Source organism: Protopterus annectens, chromosome 5.part1, assembly GCF_019279795.1.
Source record: "Protopterus annectens isolate FY-2018-M chromosome 5.part1, PAN1.0, whole genome shotgun sequence".
In the NCBI taxonomy this organism is placed as follows: domain Eukaryota; kingdom Metazoa; phylum Chordata; order Ceratodontiformes; family Protopteridae; genus Protopterus; species Protopterus annectens.
Window position 1 is genome coordinate 732,354,954 of NC_056736.1, and position 19,287 is coordinate 732,374,240.

At 38.6% G+C, this 19,287-nt stretch overlaps 1 protein-coding gene across 4 annotated transcripts in view; it reads left to right on the top strand.

The window, feature by feature from the left end:
• The window catches only part of SPART (spartin), a 579,157-nt gene that overhangs the window by 451,911 nt on the left and 107,959 nt on the right, over positions 1-19,287 (top strand). For all 4 annotated transcript variants that reach the window (XM_044073369.1, XM_044073365.1, XM_044073366.1 and 1 more), the window contains exon 7: positions 9,506-9,596. In XM_044073369.1, coding sequence (XP_043929304.1) covers positions 9,506-9,596 — 91 coding nt within the window. The remainder of the gene's footprint in view (positions 1-9,505; positions 9,597-19,287) is intronic.

Genomic DNA, 19,287 nt, shown 5'->3' on the forward strand with positions numbered 1-19,287 from the left:
TTTCGAGCCCTGCCCTTTGTTCTCACCACAGCCCCCAGGGTGTTTACCAAATGCATGGCAGTGGTGACTGCTCACTTGAGACATCAGGGATTCCAAGTGTTTCCATACCTAGATGACTGGCTCCTTACTGCCACCACCAGGCATCTGCTACTTCAGACCAGAGATGCTGCTGTCAACCTATGTCAGCAGTTGGGCATCACCTTGAACTGGGAAAAATCTGCCTTTTTGCCCTCGCAGCGTGTCACCTTTATAGGTGCCGAATTAGACACCGTCCTCATGCGGGTGTTTCTACCACAGGAAAGAATCAGAGTCTTATAACAACAGATTTACGCCTTGCTCCCTCTGAGAAGAGTGAAGGCAAGATTGGTCCTCCAATTGTTGGGGACGATGGCTGCTACGATTATGTTAGTCCCTCTGGCAAGGTTACATATGAGGCTCCTTCAGTGGCTACTCTTCGCCCAGTGGTCTCTTCACCGTCTTCCAGTTTCTCACCCTATTCTACTCACAGACAGGTGCAAACAGGATCTCAGTTGGTGGCTTCACACCGACAACCTCAATGCGGGAAAGCCTTTCGTTCCTTCGCCTCCGGTTGCCACGGTGACCACGGATGCCTCCCAAATGGGGTGGGGGGGGGCAATATCTAGGCAGAACAGTCCAAGGCATGTGGCAAGAGCATGAGATGCATCTGCATATCAATGTCCTGGAGATGAGAGCAGTGCTACTAGCATTGCAAGCACTTCAGAGCTTTCTTCCTCTTGGGACTATCGCAATCCACTCAGGCAATATGTTGGTGGTATGGTATCTGAACAAACAGGGAGGTACCAAGTCGTACCCCCTTTGCAGAGAGGCCATACGAATGTGGCAGTGGGCAGTGTCTTCCCAACGTTTTCTGGTAGCAACGCGCATTCCGGGGAAGTCCAGTGTGATCACAGGTTAAGCAGAGCTATTCTGATGCCTCACGAGTGATGCCTGAACTGTCAAGTTGCGGAGATTTTCCGCAGGTGGGGTCAGCCTTGCGACCTTTTTGCCAGCCCCCTCAATGCCAAATGCAGCAGCTACTTCACCCTTATCCCCCCCTCAGGGAGAGTCACCCAGGGATACTCTAGCCCACGATTGGCCCTCCGGTCTACTATATGCTTTCCCTCCAGTTCCTTTGATGTCAAAGGCTATTCAGAAAGCGCAATCCTTGGAAAGCAAAATGATTCTGATTCTCCACACTGGCCTCGTCAAATTTGGTTCCCCTTTCTCCATCCCTATCTCATGGACGCTCCTTGGATTCTGGAACCACAACCAGACTTACTGACTCACATGTCAGGGCAGCTCCATCCATCTCTTCGGACCCTCCGGTTGACAGCTTAGCTACTCCACTTCCGTCATTAGTTAGGCTTCACCATTTTTCGCCGGAGGCGGTTCATATTCTGTCTTCCTCTCATAAGCCTTCGACCAGGAAGATTCATTACAGCAAATGGAAGAGATTTTCCATCTGAGTACATGCCAAACAGATTGACCCTTACACAGTTCCAATCTCTTCAGTATTGGAGTTCCTTTCTATGCTTTTCAACCAGGGATCAGCTGCCGCAACCATTAAAGTCCAGTTGGCGGCGATTTCTACGTTTCATGTCGCAGACGAACCTAGTCTAATGGCACATAGACTCTGTAAGGCTTTCCTGAAAGGCACTTTGTTGCTTTGTCCTCCTGTCTCTGAACCTGTTATGCCTTGGGACTTAAACTTTGTTCTACAGGGTCTTACTTCACCCCCCTTTGAGCCAGCAGCCACTTGTGATTTAAAATTCTTAACTTGGAAGACTGTCGTTTTGGTAGCCATCACGTCAGCCAGATATGTTTCGGAGCTTCAAGCTTTATCAGTCAAACCACCTTATTTGATTTTTCATAAGGACAGGGTTTCTCTCAGACTGAATCCTTCCTTTCTTCCCAAAGTAGCGTCAGTTAGTAACCTTAACCAATCCATTGAATTACCAGTGTTTTTTCCTCAGTTCTTGAACAAGGCAGAATTCAAATTTCATCAGTTGGATGCGCACAGACAATTACAATTTTATTTGCACAGAACGAAGGACCTCAGAAAATCTGATCAGTTGTTTGTTTCATTTTTGGAAAACAGAATTGGGTCTCCTGTTTCCAAAGTCACATTGTCCAGGTGGATTTCCAGTTGTATTTCTTTCATTTATACTTAAGGGGGAAGAGATTTACCGTTCCGAGTGAAGGCTCACTCTACCCGGTCTGTATCTACATCTACAGCTTTTCAGGCCAGATTGTCTATGGATGATATTTGTGCTGCGGCTACTTGGGCATCTCCTCACACCTTTGTTACTCATTACAAGTTAGATGTGGCATCTAGAGGCAGGTCTTCCTTTGGTTCCACAGTGCTCAGGAGTATTTTCCACTGAGCCTCCCAGGATTTAGATGCTGGGAACGCTGTCCCACGGGTAAGAATGTAGGCAAGATTGGACTTCATAACATCAAAAAGTTATGTACTCACCATAACGTTCGATGTATGTAGTCCATCTCGCCTCACATTCTTACTTTCCCCCCACCTTCCCCTGTCCTGGAGAATCTGGAGGTTAGGCCTGGTTTCAGAGTTCCCTTCATTCTTGGTTTGTTCTTCCTTCCTTAGGTGTTGTTATGCATGGAGAGTGAGTGCTGGTGCTCGCAGAAAACTAGATCTGGGGATAGAGAGCAGTGCAGCATGGGATACCATCTTAGCCCAGCTAATAGAAAGACTTTGAGCTAAAGTATGGCCTATTCGGAGCCGACATTCGGTTCCGAACCCACGGGTAAGAATGTGAAGCGAGATGGACTACATACATCGAACGTTATGGTGAGTACATAACTTCTTGTTTTATACATGACTTCAAACTGACAAAGGTGTTCAAGTGAGACAATAGAAGCCTGAACTAGGAATGTCACAGAATATAACAATCACATTCTGAACAAATAGCATTAAATTGACAATAATCACTCAGTTTAACCTTTGCTGATTATACAAAATAGAAGGTTGCCATTTTAATCTAAAAATGTTCAGTCTATGCCATAAAATGGCAATTTATAAATATGGAAAGGGAATTTGTAGTCATTAATCACAATAAGTGATTTGTTTGTTTTTAACCTATAATTTCACTCATTTCATAATAAGAAATGACAGATATGAAAATCATTATGTGTAGAAAATGGGGGGGGGATGCACTGATAATTAAAATGCACTAACTTTCATCAGTGTTCACATAAAACAAACTCGATGCTTTAAGTAAGTTAGCAACAAACAAAGTGATTACTTAAATGCTGGCAAACAATGAAATATAACTGCTGATATATCCAGTAAAATATATTGTATTATAAACATTGGGTATAAATATTATTACCATCTGTTTATATTAAGTAATAAGTTTTGAAAGACTTCATCAATAAGGGTGAATATGTTAAATAACTGTGTGCTATAATCTTTTACTGAGATTTTATATACGATACATCCTACTTTACTATGATTGAATTGCTTGTCATCTATCTTTCATGTAAATATTAATTGCTTATACAATAAGTAGGCATTTATATTGTATTATAATTCTGTCTAATCTACAATAGTACTATATCTGTTCAAAATAATATAAATATAGCTTATTCCTATTACAAATATTCTCCATATGATAATTCAATTTATGGAGCTCAGATGTTCTGGATTGTCAAGGTATGAGTTATAAGCTGATAGACTTAGGTTTATCTATCAGATTAGGAATGATTTTCATTCCATGGCTAGTGCAGATCTTAGTTTTGTTAACATTTATTAATTTCAATTTATTTCACAAAAATATTTTAGTATGCCTGGCCAAACCATTACTTTATTGGCAAACGAAGTATAAAACTGATAATTTCCTTTAAAAGCTCAAACATATACTTTATAGTTATCAGAGGAAACTGTTTAATAGTCACAATAAAACAAAAAATAACTCGTCTAAATAACCTAAGATGGATTTAACTTTATCTTTAAATGCTAATGGCTTAAACAATCCCAGCAAAAGATCAGATCTACTGAAATATTTAAAACTGAACAATGCACAAATTGTCTTCCTTCAAGAAACTCATTTCAAAACAAATGACAATTACAAATGGAATCTGAATGAATATATGATATTGGTGCAATCCACTTATAAGACAAAGACAAAAGGGGTAACAGTTTTATGGAAAACAAATGTGATTAACCCAGAAATCATTTATAAGTATGAAGATAAAGAAGGCTTTATGGCATTAGTAATAGTTAAATATAATAACAGAATATGGACCCTAGCCAATCTATACTTGTTCCCAGGCATTGGAACAGGGACTGTTAAAAAAACACACTTGGATTTCATTTCCAATAATTATAAAGGCAACGTTATATTAGGAGAAGATTTTAACTGTATATTTGATATTTCTGAAACTACAAATAAAAGACCACTGAGTACATCCGCTGTATCAAAAGCTTTAAACAAGTGAGTAGAATCATTTCATCTTATACATACTTTCAAATTTAAAGACGATAAATCTTTGTTGTTTTCCCATCAAGATCACATATTTGGTACCCAAACTAGAATAGATAAAATATTTGCTGCCCATGACTTACACTCTAAAGTAATTAATTTCTCAATCACTCCATGCCCCTTTTCAGACCACAGTTCATTGATACTAAAACTTCAAAATGTGTACAAACCATTAATCTTTAACTTCAGAATTGCAGCATATATAACTAAAATTAAAGAGTTCAAACTCTGGTTATTATCTGAATTACAGTTCTTAGATATTAATTATACCACAGAGATAAATAAAATAATGATGTGGGACTCATTAAAAGCTTACATATATGGTAAAATCCTAACTTCGTATAAAAAAAAATCAGAGAATGGGATTCTGCATTATTAGATCTACAATCCAAACTTGTGTCAGTAAAAGCTGAAAAAAATCAAAATCATGTGGAGATGAAAAAGAAAGTAGAAGTATTAAACAATAAATACAATGAAATTCTAACAAAACTAGTTTAGCTTTAGAAAAACTATAAATTAATACCTTGGCCACTTCTCCCAAATATCTACATAATTTATCCACAAGAATCAAAATACAATCAAAAGCTAATAACGTTAAAAGTATCTTCCATGAAAAGAAAGGGAAAAATGTCTTGGATAGAGGTGATATTCCTGATGCCTATAGAAATCACTATATGGAACATTTCCAAAAAGAAAATATATACATATCGATCAATTAAATCTAGAAGAAAAATGTTTTAATATAAAAGAAATACCAGAACAATTAAAACTAGATCTGCAAGCACTCATATCATACAAAGAAATTACAGATGCAATAAAAGAAGGTAAAAGCGGGTAAAAATAATAAAGCTCCAGGTATAGATGGCATAATTATGGAAATATATAAACTTTTTCCTTCAAAGAAACTATCCCTCTTCCATAAATCTCTATTAGAAATTCAGTCACAAGCTTTAATACCACCCTCTTGGAGATATTCCTTAATCACACCAATCCTAAAGGAAAACAAATCCCCAAACCTCTGTACCTCATATAGACCTATATCATTATTAAATAATGACTATAAGATATTTATGGTAATATTAACTAACAGAATGCAAATACCATCATCCAAAACAATAAATAATGATCAAACTGGATTTATATATCATAGACACACACATGACAATATTAAAAGGATAATTTCTCTTATAGATTATGTTAATAAAGAAAATAAAGAAACACTCATAATTGGCTTAGATATAGAGAAAGCCTTTGATTCCTTAAATTGGGACCATTTATTCAAAATCCTAATGCTGTTTGAATTTCCTGCATCCTTTGTTCATCTCCTAAAGAATGCATATATATATATATATATATATATATATATATACAAATAATTTAGCGTATATCTAGTTAAGTCCTTTTACCTCTGAATCTATACATATAAAAAAAGGCACTGAACAAGGATGTCCCATGTCACCGATTCTATTTGCTCTGGCTATTGAAATATTGGCAGATTCAATTCACAACAATATAAAAATCAAAGGAATAGATGTTTATGAACAATACAATTCTAAAGTAATGCTATTTGCTAATGACATATTACTAACATTATCTAATACAAAAGAGACATTAGAAGAATTAGATATATTCCATTTTAATAAGTCAAAATCAAAATTTTTATTTTTAAATAAAACTGCAGACTATGGGGGGGTCACATCATAGGGAAACAAGAATCTACCTTAAAATATCTAGGAATTGAGTTATGCAAGAATAATAATGAATTTGTCTCAAAATACTACAATAATATCATCAACACAATTAAAATCTCTGTGGAAAAATCGAACAAAATAATATTAACATTTGAAGATAGACTGCAGTTAATAAAAATGTTTTTACTGCCCAAGATCCTATATATATATATATATATATATATATATATATATATATATATATATATATATATATATATATATATAGCCTTGGCAATACAACTGTTACCAGAAAAATATACTTAAAGAAATAAATTCATGCCTAATAAAATTTTTATGGTTTCCCGAAAGAAACATAATAGCTTTAATACATCATATCAGAACATGGAAACAGGAAGGATTAAACTTTCCTGATATAGAAACGTATATAAAAGCATCAATATCTAAAACAATCTCAGATTGGATAAGTCCACCTACTATGCAAATAGGAAAGAATTACTAACTGTAATATCAATAAATGAATTTGATTTACAAAAAAATTTCAAATAACAGATGAAAACAATTTGCCATGGTACATATTATGTATTAGTATGCATTATAACATAACTAAACCCACAAAACTCGTATGATTTATTATTACATCGACTCATTTAGGAAAATTATTAATGCAAATATAGATTTAAAAATCTGGTTTGATCTTTTAACACCATTTATAGTCGCAAAGAACTTTCCATATAAAATAGAGAGAAATTATTAATTCCAGTGAACAGAAAGGATTTGTTTGTTGGCTCCAAAGTATCAAAGAACTAAATGTTTTAATATGCAGGTAATGAAAACAACATACAAAATTCCTGGACTGGAAAAGGACTGGCTAACTTTACAGAGTATTATGTCATATTCGCAAGATTTAAGTAGAATAATAAACAATTCTTCATTTAAAGAAATACCTAAATTTACGAAATACATATATGAAATCCTATATAATGACTTTGACATGGGAAACAGTATTTCAAAATTTTACAAAATATTGATAAACTATAAAACAACACCCAAAACCTCATATTGGAAATATATAACAAAAGGACACTCAATACAGTTAACTGAAGATATTAAAACAAATATTTTATCAATAAAATATACATCCTTTACACAATACTGAAACATTTTTAATTGCAAATGCTTGCACAGAGCATTCTTAACCCAAGACAGAATCAGTAAAATTAGTTCTTCCATAAGAGGAATATGTTGGAGATGTGAGCAAGTACACAATGCAGACTGGAACCACATTTTCTTTGATTGTGTTAAAATAAAGCCATTTTGGAATGGTATAACTTTCTACAAACTTTTTTTTATGAATCATTGTATTCAACTAAAGCTCTTGTATTGTTAAATGTGAACGAAGGTCCTCATTTGAATAAGTCAAACATGTATCTAGTATGGACTATACTTGCAATTTCAAGGAAGTGTATAACAAGAAGATGGAATACAAACACAATACCATGTTAGGAAGACTTCTACAGCCTACTTGAAGACCATAGCATGGAAATTAAAATTAAAGAACTAAGAATTTATCCAAAGCCATTTATCAACAACCCTTGGGGAAAAGTCTTATCGTTGATTGACACTATACATTGATTGATCAGACACTCTGATAATGGATTGGACATACTTATAAAGTAACTGTATACATTGAGATCAATTATAGTGTCACGCTAATGTAAATAGTGCACATAGTTATTTAAGATGTTTTGTACAAATACTATGGAATTCATTCAAATGCATTTAAAAAAGAATTTTGACGGAGAAAAAAAAACTTGTACTCTTTTTGATAACAACCATGGGATCTAACATCCAACTAAGCTTTTAATGCCACAGGCAGCGAGGTCATCCTCTGTTTAACATCTCTTCCGAAGGACAGAGGTACAGCATCCAATAATGCTGTACTGTGGTGTTATTTAGTATTTCAGTCCAGTCACCTGCTGCAGGGATCAAACTTACAACCTTCTGATCTTCCCAGTATCAAAGGTTAGTGCATAATCTGCTGAGTCACTGATACCACAAAGATATTGTCTATTAGGAATTTAATTCACAACCACTTTCTTGCAAGACCAATGCTATGTACTGAGCAAGGCCTAGAAGGATGGCTTTCCCAATCCGGATTACACCCTTCCTACAGATACTGACTTTATGGACTGTCATCAGTCCTTTTTTGAGATACACTACTGTTCTTGTCCTCCATATCATGACTTTTTTTCCTTCCCAATTTTGGTTTAATAGTCTTATATATTTGATACATTATTTAATTGTGTCCTAGTGATCTTTAGTATGTAATCCCTGATTATTATGTATGCCTGTCAAACTCCACATCCTTGTTTTCTATGAGGCATTTCAGTCACTTAGTGATGTTCTTTTTTCTGTACTGTTCTTCTACATTGTATGTTTATGGGGTTCCTCTTTATAATCACGAAATACTGAAATCTCGAATTTCAGTATTTCGCAACAATAAAGATGAAACCTTCAAATACCAAACCTTTACAATCCCGAAACTACAAATCCTGAACACACAGCATACATCACACCACACATAAACCACAACACCCACACTACTAAACAAACACACATAAACAAAACACCACACACAAGCAGGGGAGCTAAGCCCCCTACTTATATATACTAACTCCAGGATCACACAAACAGTAAAAGACAGTACACTCACACCCAGACTTTCCATAGTCCCTCGCGACACACACATCACACATAGACAAACACCAGCACATCCAACGGTTATGCACTCATATGTTCACCTTCCTACCCTAACCCACACATACAACTTACAATCTCACATACATTCAAACTCCCACCCAAAACCCCTGACAAAACAATTCATTTACCTTAGATTCCACGTAAATCCATACACTACGCCAAACAGCATCTGAACCAAACAGCGCACGTCATGTAACGTAAAGCCATAACCACGAATTTGAAATATTTGAATTCGCGATTATGCACTTAAGGCATTTAAAAATTTTTCCTTTATGGTCGCCAAATACTGAAATTCGAGATTTCAGTATTTCGCGATTATAAAGGGGGAACCATTTATGGAAGCTTTTTTTGCACATTTCTAATCAAAGAAGATAAACTGAAAAAAAAATATGTAGACTTCTGAAGAACAATTTGTATTTTGTTACATTAGTGCAGTCCTTCAGTAAAAATGAGAATTTTTTGAAATGCTAAACTCCCTGTACTAGCTTGACGTTTCATTTTCTGTCACCATATGTTTGTTAGGCTTTTCAACAGTTTGGCAAGGTTTGGAATGTGCAGCAAAGAGCATCGCTAAAAGTGTTGCATCAGAGACTGTGAAAACAGTAAAACACAAGTAAGTGTCTCTTCAATTTATTGAGAAGACATTTCAATTTATTAAAAATTATTATGGCATGACTGTGATGGTTCAGGCAAAGTGTAACTACATATAAGGTGCTGCTTTTATGAAGAGAGGAGAGCTTCCAAATGTGCCATTGATGGCAGTTTATTGTTAAAATTGGAGTAGCTGAAAATAACCCGTTATGATATTTTTAGCAATTTTTACTGAATCCTTTGGGCGGAGTAGTATTCTGTTATAACATATATTCGAAAAGCACACTGTCAGTTAATGCTTTGTCTTCTCTGGCTAACTATCCTGCTTTCATTTTGTTAAATTGAGTAGGTCATATGTGCTGTTATATTTATGTACAAGATTGAAGAAAACAGATTTTGTGCTTTTTAGCATTTCTGTCCTTGTTTTCCAGGTGGCTGTGATTCCCTACCACCTTGTTTTCCACTGGAAGGGGTTAGTCCATCATGTTAAGTTCCTGAATGCAAGGAATTAGTGAAGTGAAACTTTTTTTTTTTAATATATTTTTGTATTGTGCAGCTCACCCATTACTTCATAGGTTGGTACTAGGCTATCGGCCCTAGGGCCTATACAAGCCTAGCCATAACAATTCCCTGGCTATTTCTTCCCACACTATTTACTTCACTGGCTATTTTGTAAAACTGATGACAGAATACAAAGCCAACCCAACATTCATTTCCAGTTTGCAGCTGTCCCCTGTGAGAGCTGTCCACAGCCCTTTATCTTTTTTGCACACTTAAAGACCAGCTGTCATAATGTTTAAGATCTTTGCCTCCCATGCACAAGGTACAAGGTTTGATCCTAACCTCCGAATACTTGTTTGGAGTTTGTATGTTCTCCCTGTGGGGTTCCTTCCACCTCCAAAAATCATGCTGAGTGTTTCCATATCAAACTCACCAATGAATGGAGCTGTGGGCAGCAGCACAGACTCTACATGGTGCCCCGTCAGGGAAGAGTTGTACAGATCAACTGCTTTGGGCATCTACTTTGGTGTGAAGTATCCTCAAGATAGGAGAACACAGATCACAGACTGTGTGCCATGGCAGGGCAAGCCAGTCAGTGGTGTAAAATATTAATGTATGTGATTTAGCCATGTTGACTAATGTCACCAAAATGGGCATGGGTACTTACCAGTGATAAGTGGGTCGAGGACCTCACCTATTCCAACCTATGCCGGGTATCCATGGTAATAGTGGGAAGTGGTGTGTGTGCCTACCATAAAGCCCAGCTGCCCTGGGTCAATAAGCTACTGGCTGGCCGGTGTCTAGCTCTGTTGAGCAAAGGCTGGATGTAAAACCAACCAACTTGCCAAACATGGACTGAGAGAATTGCTACAATTAATGTAGGTTCACTGACCGGACACAGATTGGAAGTGGATGACATAATGATGTTGAGGAGGCTGCACATCCTGTGTATCCAAGAGACAAGATGGAAGACAATGCAGTGAAGCTACTTGGCTTGGGATCCAGAGTCTACTACTCAGGAGGGGGGACAGGCTAAAAACAGTGTGGGAATTGTGGTGAGAGAGAGGCTTCAGAAGGCGGTGAGGGATATCATCAGAATTAAGACAAGACTTATGGCAATCGGAGTCCAGTGTAATTATAGGGCAGTTTTCATAATAGCAGTCTTTGACCCACAGCAGGGTTGTGATAGTGAGGAAAAGAGTGCATTTAGACAGCAGTTCAGTTGCAGGACCTAGTAGCTAAAGCAGGACAACATGACTTGGTGTTGATAATGGGTGACTTGAATCCACTTATCTGGACAGACAGAACTGGGTATGAGGACTGCCTGATTCCACATGGGTGGGGCAACAAGAATAAAGAAGGAGAGGCCATTTTAGACTTCTGTCTAGCAAATGACATGAGAGCGTGAGAGTAGCCAACACATGATTCGGAAAGAGAGAGAGAATCACAAGATCACAAACCAGAGTTTCCAAAATGCAACAAGAATAAAGAAGGCGAGGCCATTTTAGACTTCTGTCTAGCAAATGACTTGAGGGTAGCCAACACATGATTCAGAAAGAGAGAGAGAATCACAAGATCACAAACAAGAGTTTCCAAAATACAGCTCTGGTAGACTTCCTCCTAGTAAGAAAAGGGCACTGGGGTAGAATCAGGGATTGCAAAGTCATCCACAGTGAAAGTCACCCCACTGCAGAAACCACTGGTTGCCAAAATCAGCTGCAAGCAGTGGTCAGAGAAGGCTCTAAGGTCAACAGAGACCTGGAAGTTGACTGGAGAGTAAGTACAACAGTTCAAGGAATTACTCAAGGCTCTAGCATCCCAAGCAGAGGAAATAGGTGGAGTTGAAGAAGAATGGTAGTATTTCCGAAAAAGATGTGCGAGGACTACGGAACAGATATGTGGTCAAGTCATGTTGGAAATAAGGTACATAAGGAAAGCTGGTGGTGAAATGCAGAAGTCCAGGAAGTCTTCAAAAGAAGAGTGTAGGAAAAAGTGGGAGATAGAAAAGACTGACCAGTCTAGGAATGAATACTGGTTAGCTAACAAAGAAGCTAAAAAAGGAGTTGCAGTAGCAAAGAATAGTTATTGGAGACATTCTACCATCTTCTGGAAGGTGACTCAGTAAGTGATACAAAGAAACTATAACACATTGCAAGGCAAAGACAGGAAGATAAAGAAGATAGTCAGACATGCTTCATAAGGGATTAAGGGTGCTACAGGCAGGTGCAATGGGGTGCAAGCACCCCCTTGGAACTGGCTAGCTGGGAGATTAAATTTCTTTTAATTAAAAAAAAAGTACGTTTTACTTTTGCATGTCTGTCCGACCAGTCGTTTACGTCTTCATCTTCCATGCCCACGCGGAATTTGAACTCCAGAAGATGTTTGGACTGCAGATGAAGGTAAGTGAGAGGTAGGTGTGTGTGTCTGTTTAAGAGGTGTGTGTGTGTAAGAAATGGGTAGGGGTGTGTGAATGTAAGAAGTAGGTAGGTAGGGGTATGTATGCGTGTATGTAAGAAATAGGTAGGTAAAGGTAGGTGTGTGTGTGTGTGTGTGTGTGTGTGTGTGTGTGTGTGTGTGTGTGTGTGTGTGTGTGTGTGTGTGTTTGTGTGGTAGGTAGGTCTGTGTGTAAGAAGTAGGTTTGTACGTGTGCCTGTGTGTAAGGGGAGGGTCATACCTTGCAATTATCCAGATTTTTGCCTCATATTTTCGGTTTGTTAAATATAAAATTGTTTTTTCTGGCAAATCGCTGAGGACTGAAGTCACTAAATAATGGCAGACATTTGAGTTTTAGACTTCATATCCGCAGAAAATGCATACTAATGCAAACATTGTTGTTCTATTCACTTTCTAAGGAGGTAGGGGGATGTATGTGTTCATACCTCTCAACTGTGCAGATAAAGAAGGTCCAGATTCTTGCCTAATATGTTTGGTCTCTCCTCATAAAAATTCTGTTTTTTTTTTCTTTTGGCAAATCACTGGGATGAGCTAAGGATTAAAGTTCAGTAATAAAAACAAAAGGAGTTCCACTGGCAAGGACAAATTAAACAGTTTTAATTCAAATATAAAAAAACAATAAAGTAAAATAAATGTGAGCGCTTTCTCATAAATGTGCTTCATCAGACAAATAAATCAACAAAATGCAGAATTTAAATAGCCAACCAAACACAGGAGCAGAAACTAGCAAAGAATAAAGCCAGCAGCACAATAGCAATCCAGCGGACCACAAGCAAGTTGTAAATTCCAAAAAGTTTAATGGTAAGCGCTTTCGGCTGAGACACCAGCCTTCATCAGACAAATTTACAAGACAAAATAATTTTTATTATATAGCTGTGCTATGGCTCCAATAAACCTATTAAGCAATTAACTAAAACAATTAATTAATACTAAAATCTTAAAATGCACCTATAGCTATACATATATCTAAATTTATACATGAAAATACAAAAAGAATGTGTGAGCTTGATCAATAAAATGAAATATAAAATATAAATATATTTATTATAAGCCTTAAGCTTTAAAATACTTGTGATAGATGTCGAGTCATTAAGACCAGGGAATTGTGTAGCATTTAAAAGAACTTGCCACCAATATTCCTTAGATTCCAGTATAATTTTCCAGGGACCTTTTCTGGAGGTGGCAATACTTGTTCTAATATAATGAAAAGGAAATTATGTGTGGGATTATCAGCTAAATGTCTATACAGTGCATTATTGTGAGATTTTTTATTAATCTCATAAACATGCTCATATATGCGTTGTCTTAACTTACGTTCTGTTTTGCCTATATAATAAGCAGCACAATATGAGCAAAGGAAGTTTACTGCTGCTCATGCTAAGTCTGCTTAAAATGTACAACTGTTTTGTTTAGCAAATGGTATAGAATTTTATAGCAGTGTTAGTAGCACAGAGGGGAGCATACTTGCATCTTGATGTAGAGACCTGTAGGTTCTACCACCACAGCATGTAGCTTTGTATTTTAAGTGGGTGGGTTGTTGCAGTCCTGAGTATGTCTTCCTTTGGATGAGATGCCTAGTAACTATGAGCCTGCTTTTCATTTTGCCACCCATTCCCTATTGCAATATACCAGCTTACCATTTTTTTAATGTAACATGGGCAATTTAGACTTTACGGGCAGCAGGCACTGAATTTGTAGATGAAACACTGAAGTATAAAGTTGTTTTCTAGCAACAACCTTTTCATTTGTTTCAGACCTCTTTAATGTGGAATTATTCACATGACTTATGCAGAGATTGTGCATATTGACTGATATTGGTGGATTTTAATGACAGAAGTTTGAGAGGCCTTTTATGGTTGAAATATTCTGAATTGGGCAGTTTGTCATTATTGGTTCATATGTTTTGTTTCATTGCTTACTGGAAAAAATGTTCAAAACTATAATTTTAAAACAAAGTGGTGCTGTATTACATGTGATGTAATTATTATATATTATAATTAATACAGTCAGGAAGGTGAATCAAGGAACTTTTGCATGGTCCTAAAATGTGTGCAAGGGGCCTATGATTTGAAAACAGTCCAAAGGTAAACTTAACCTGCCACTGGCCATATGCATTTTCTTTGAATGTGGGTTTCAATGCTGTTTCAATGATGCGAGTTTCAAAGGTAGGGAAGTTTTAATGCCAAGTCTGTTTTCATTGTAAGACTATTGCTTTGTTTAGCAAATGTCTGCCAGTGTTTGTGCTATAAAATTTGAAATAAAAATTGTAAATGAAATCCAAATATCTGTAATCATTGTAGAAGTAAAACATAAAACAGTATGCACACTGAGAGCTGTGAATAGTGTTTATGGCAACTGGGGAGAAATAGCCAAGTAATGGGACACTGGAATGGCTATTTGGGGGGACTCTGGGTTTGCACCCACCCTGCAAAAACTCCTGCGGGCTCCCCAGTAAGGGATGCCAACAACAACCTGCTCACCACCACAGGACATCAAAGGCAGATGGAAGGAGTATTTTCAACACCTTATGAAAGAAGAAAACCCCACAGAAGATGTACTGCCCCAGAAACAGCTTACAATGAGAAAAGAAGACCACCCTAGAAGAAGTAAAAATAGCACGAAGGAAATTGAAGTTAGGCTCAGATGAGGTCACTGTGTACAGGAACAAAGGAAACATCCGCAACTGTGGGCAATACAGAGACATCAAACTCCTATCACACTGCATGAAGGCTCTGGAGAGGGTAATTGATAAATGGATATGTAAAGTAGTAAAATGTAAGATGGGAGATGAGCAGTTCAGATTCAGATCAGAGTGTAGCACAACTGACCCAATGTTTGCAGTACAACAGATAGTTGAGGAAAGAGTCCAACTGGGCATTCCTGGACTTGGAGAAATTATATGACAAGGTCCCAAGAGAGCTGATTTGGGCAGTACTGTGGTGTTTTGAAGTCCCAGAAACATTGGTAGAATTAGTACAGGCTATGTACAATGACCCAGTGTTCAGCCTCGCAGTAGGGCACCCAGTGAGAGTGGGTGTGCACCAGGGTTCAGCTCTGAGACCACTGCTGTTCATACTGGTGATGGACTACATCAGCAAACAGGTTGGAGGGGACAGATAACATAGCTGCTGTGTGCAGACAATGTGGCATTACAGGCAGACTATCAGCAAGAACTTCAGCAAAGGGTAGGGGAATGAAATACAAAAGTGAAGGCACATGGGATGAAAGTAAGCACAAATAAGACACTGGTAATGGCAACAAAGTTGGGAAATCAGAAGAAGCTGAGAATTGAGATTGAAGGGATAATAGTGGAACAGGTAACCACCCCTCCCAGATACATGAAGCTATTTGAGGAGAAGGGAAGTCTGAATGAAGAGGTCAAAGCTAGAATCAGAGGACTGCAACCAATTGTCCTAGAGTCTCAGGTAGAGTCTATGACAGAAGAATCCCAAAGAAGCTGAAAAGTAAGGTCTACAAGACAGTGATTTGACCAGTACTGCTGTATGATACAGAAGCCTGGGCAGTAAAGGCAGAGCAGATGAAGAAGCTAGAGATGATTGAAATGAAGTTTCTACTGGCTTCCTGAAAAAAAAAAAGAAAAAAAAGAAAATCTTGCTATTTTCCCTCCTTACTAAGCTAGAAAAGTCCAGTTTCAGATACCTGCTGATACCTGGACTGTGTTTAAGCTTCTGTGTTGGCCATACCGTACTTGGGCAAAAAGGAAGTTTCTTTATCCACCAGTGAGAGTGGGGAGCTCCGAACAGCCTACCTGCCCTTGGAAGAGTGGTTTCTGCCCAGAAACTGTAGTTTTATTGACCATTTTGGGCTAATCTCTTCAATCTTTCTAATATAAAAAAACGCATTTGCACGGTTTTGTGCAGAGCGCAGTGGCGGTTAGCTAGGGTTAAACTATCCCCGGCGCAACTGAGTCTGCTCTTCAGTTTTTCCCTTAGTACTAGCCAGTTCTTCCAGATTTAGCACTCATATCAGTGCTGTTAGACTAGCACTTGCCCCAAAAAGAGACAGAAGCACTAACAAACTATAGTACTCGATCCCCAACAGTTGTTTGTAGGGAACAGTCAAATTACTCTCCCCACCAAGTAAATAAGAATAACCCATTCAGGCATGTCCAAGAGCCATCTCCCAGTGTGTTCTCCTGTGCATCTGATGAATTTGGGCATCCTGAGGCAATGTCACAGCTGCCTCATATACACAGACAACCCTCTCCTCCTAGCACAAGACACCAAAATCTGCGAGAGATGCACTTACATAGCTAAACTAGAGGCAAAGCTCTCTCCAGTCACAACTGGAACTGACAGTCAAGAGGAGAAGGTATCAACCTGCAGCACACCACTTACTATACAGAGACCCACCATACATGCAACTGTTAACCCTACACATTGATACAAAAAGACATATTTGAGGGCTCTAAATAAAAATCTGTGGAAGCAACAGAGAACTCCAAGGCAGACAAGCAAGCAACCTACACCCACAAACACACCACAATCATCACATAACCACAAAAACCAGTGTGCCGCACAACCACAGCCCCTAAGGCAAAATACCATACCTAACACACTTGTAATAGGTGACTCCATAGTCCGGCACACCGATGTCCCTCTCACCAGGCAGGATAAAGAGAAAGTCACTGTCAGTTGCTTGTCGGGCGCCAGAATCCGTCACATTACCCACGCACTCTGGTCACTCCACAAGTACAAATACGACTCTGTCATTGTCCATGTTGGTGTAAATTACCTGAGACGTACCTCCCTGGACTACATGAAAAGGGACATAGAAGAGCTCTCTGATCATGTAATCAAGGCAGGTATGACCCTAGTCCTCAGTAGCATCTTACCCTCACCAAGTATGATACCACAGTACAAGGAAAAAATTATAAATTTCAACAATTGGCTAAGATTTTAGTGTCTTTCAAAGGGGATCCAGTATCTGTCTGCCTGGGATGACATGCTCGACAAGCCTCGATGCTTCGCCAGAGATGGCTTGCACCCGTCACCCCTGGGATTCAGGATACTGGCAAAGGCTTTTGCCACTCCCATAGTGCCTTTTTTAGGCAAGGCTCAAAAAACAAATCCACCACCGTAACAAGTACTAGCGATAATAAACTGAGGATCATGCTGCTAAATGCTAGGAGTTTAAACCTCAAAATGTACTCTCAAGGCACTCCTCAACATGGAGAACATTGATATTTGTGCAGTAACTGAGACCTGGTTCAAGGCTCAAGAGAGCACCCCAGCGATTCCAGGCTATAACTCATACCACACAACCTGGACCGAAATACAAAGGGAGGAGGCGTATCCATATTTATTAAGGATAACCACACCTCCAGACTAGTTGCAAAATATGATGTTTCGGAGATCATCCAAGTGCAACTGACAATGGGCAAAACTGCAATACTACAGATCACCCTCCCTCCCCCAGGAAACTCACTCCGCTTTTCTCGAGGTATTGGAAAACATGAGAGTCCAACCAAACACCCTTATACTAGGTGATTTCAATTACCCAAACATCAATTGGGAAAACTACGAAAGTACTAATACCTTTGCTCAGCGCTTCCTGGGATACATTAACTCCAATGCTCTGGACCAGCTTATAAACACCCCCACAAAAGGTAAAAATATACTTGACCTGGTCATCACCAACATGGGGGACAAATGCTCTCCACACCTGTGGTAAATTCCTCATTGGTCAGATTTGACCATAAACTCATCACCCTAGATATCCATATACCACCCCCATCCTCTGTCCCTAAAGAAACCATGGTGAAAAGCTTCTCCAAAGCAAACTTTATGCTACTGAAGACAGAGGTGGCAAACTTCTTTACTCCCACACAGAATGTCAGTATGACTGAATCTGCTATATCCTACACAAAAACACTCTACAAGCACCTACATGAGTGCATGGACCATGCTATTCCGAACAAGACCTAGACCCACTCCTCCAAAAAGAGGAAACCAGTCTGGTGGACCCCGGCCATAAACAAGCTCTACAATAGAAAGAAGAAATTACTGCAAAAAAAGTAAAAACCCAGGAATGGAAGGGCTCCCTGACCAACTTTGAACCTTCATAAAAAAACTCTTAAGGCGAGCTTTGAAAAACAAATCACAACAGACACCAAAGACAATCACAAAGCATTTTTTAGCTATGTTAAAAACCTTAATTGCAACTCTCAGATCTGCTCCGAGCTTCAGCATAATGGTTCAAAATTCACAGAACCAACTGATATCGCCAGTATATTGGCAGACAAGTTCAGTGCCAACTTTACCCCACCCTCTCCCCCCAAAGGGCTGATATCCATACCAGAAGATTGTGCTGCCCTTAAAATCACAGACACCCAGGTGAAAACAGCACTCTCCAAGGCAAGAAACACAGCATCCATGGGACCAGACAGCATCCCAGGCTGCGTGCTACATGAGCTCCAGAATTAATTAACCCCTCACCTTAATACCATGTTTAATCACAGCCTCACCTCAGGCTATGTGCCCACAGAGTGCCACACAGCAACAGTCATCCCACTCCATAAAGGAGGTGCAACCACTGACGCCGGGAATTACCGCCCCATCAGCCTGATGAGTCTCTTCTGCAAGGCCATGGAGCACATCATCATGGAACTCCTAAACAACAACATTGGTGACCTACAAACCCTAGACCCCACCCAGTTTGGGTTCGTAAAGGGAAGGTCATGTCTCCTAATTCTGGTTGACTTCTTCAAAATGGTCACTAAAGCAATAGATAAGGGA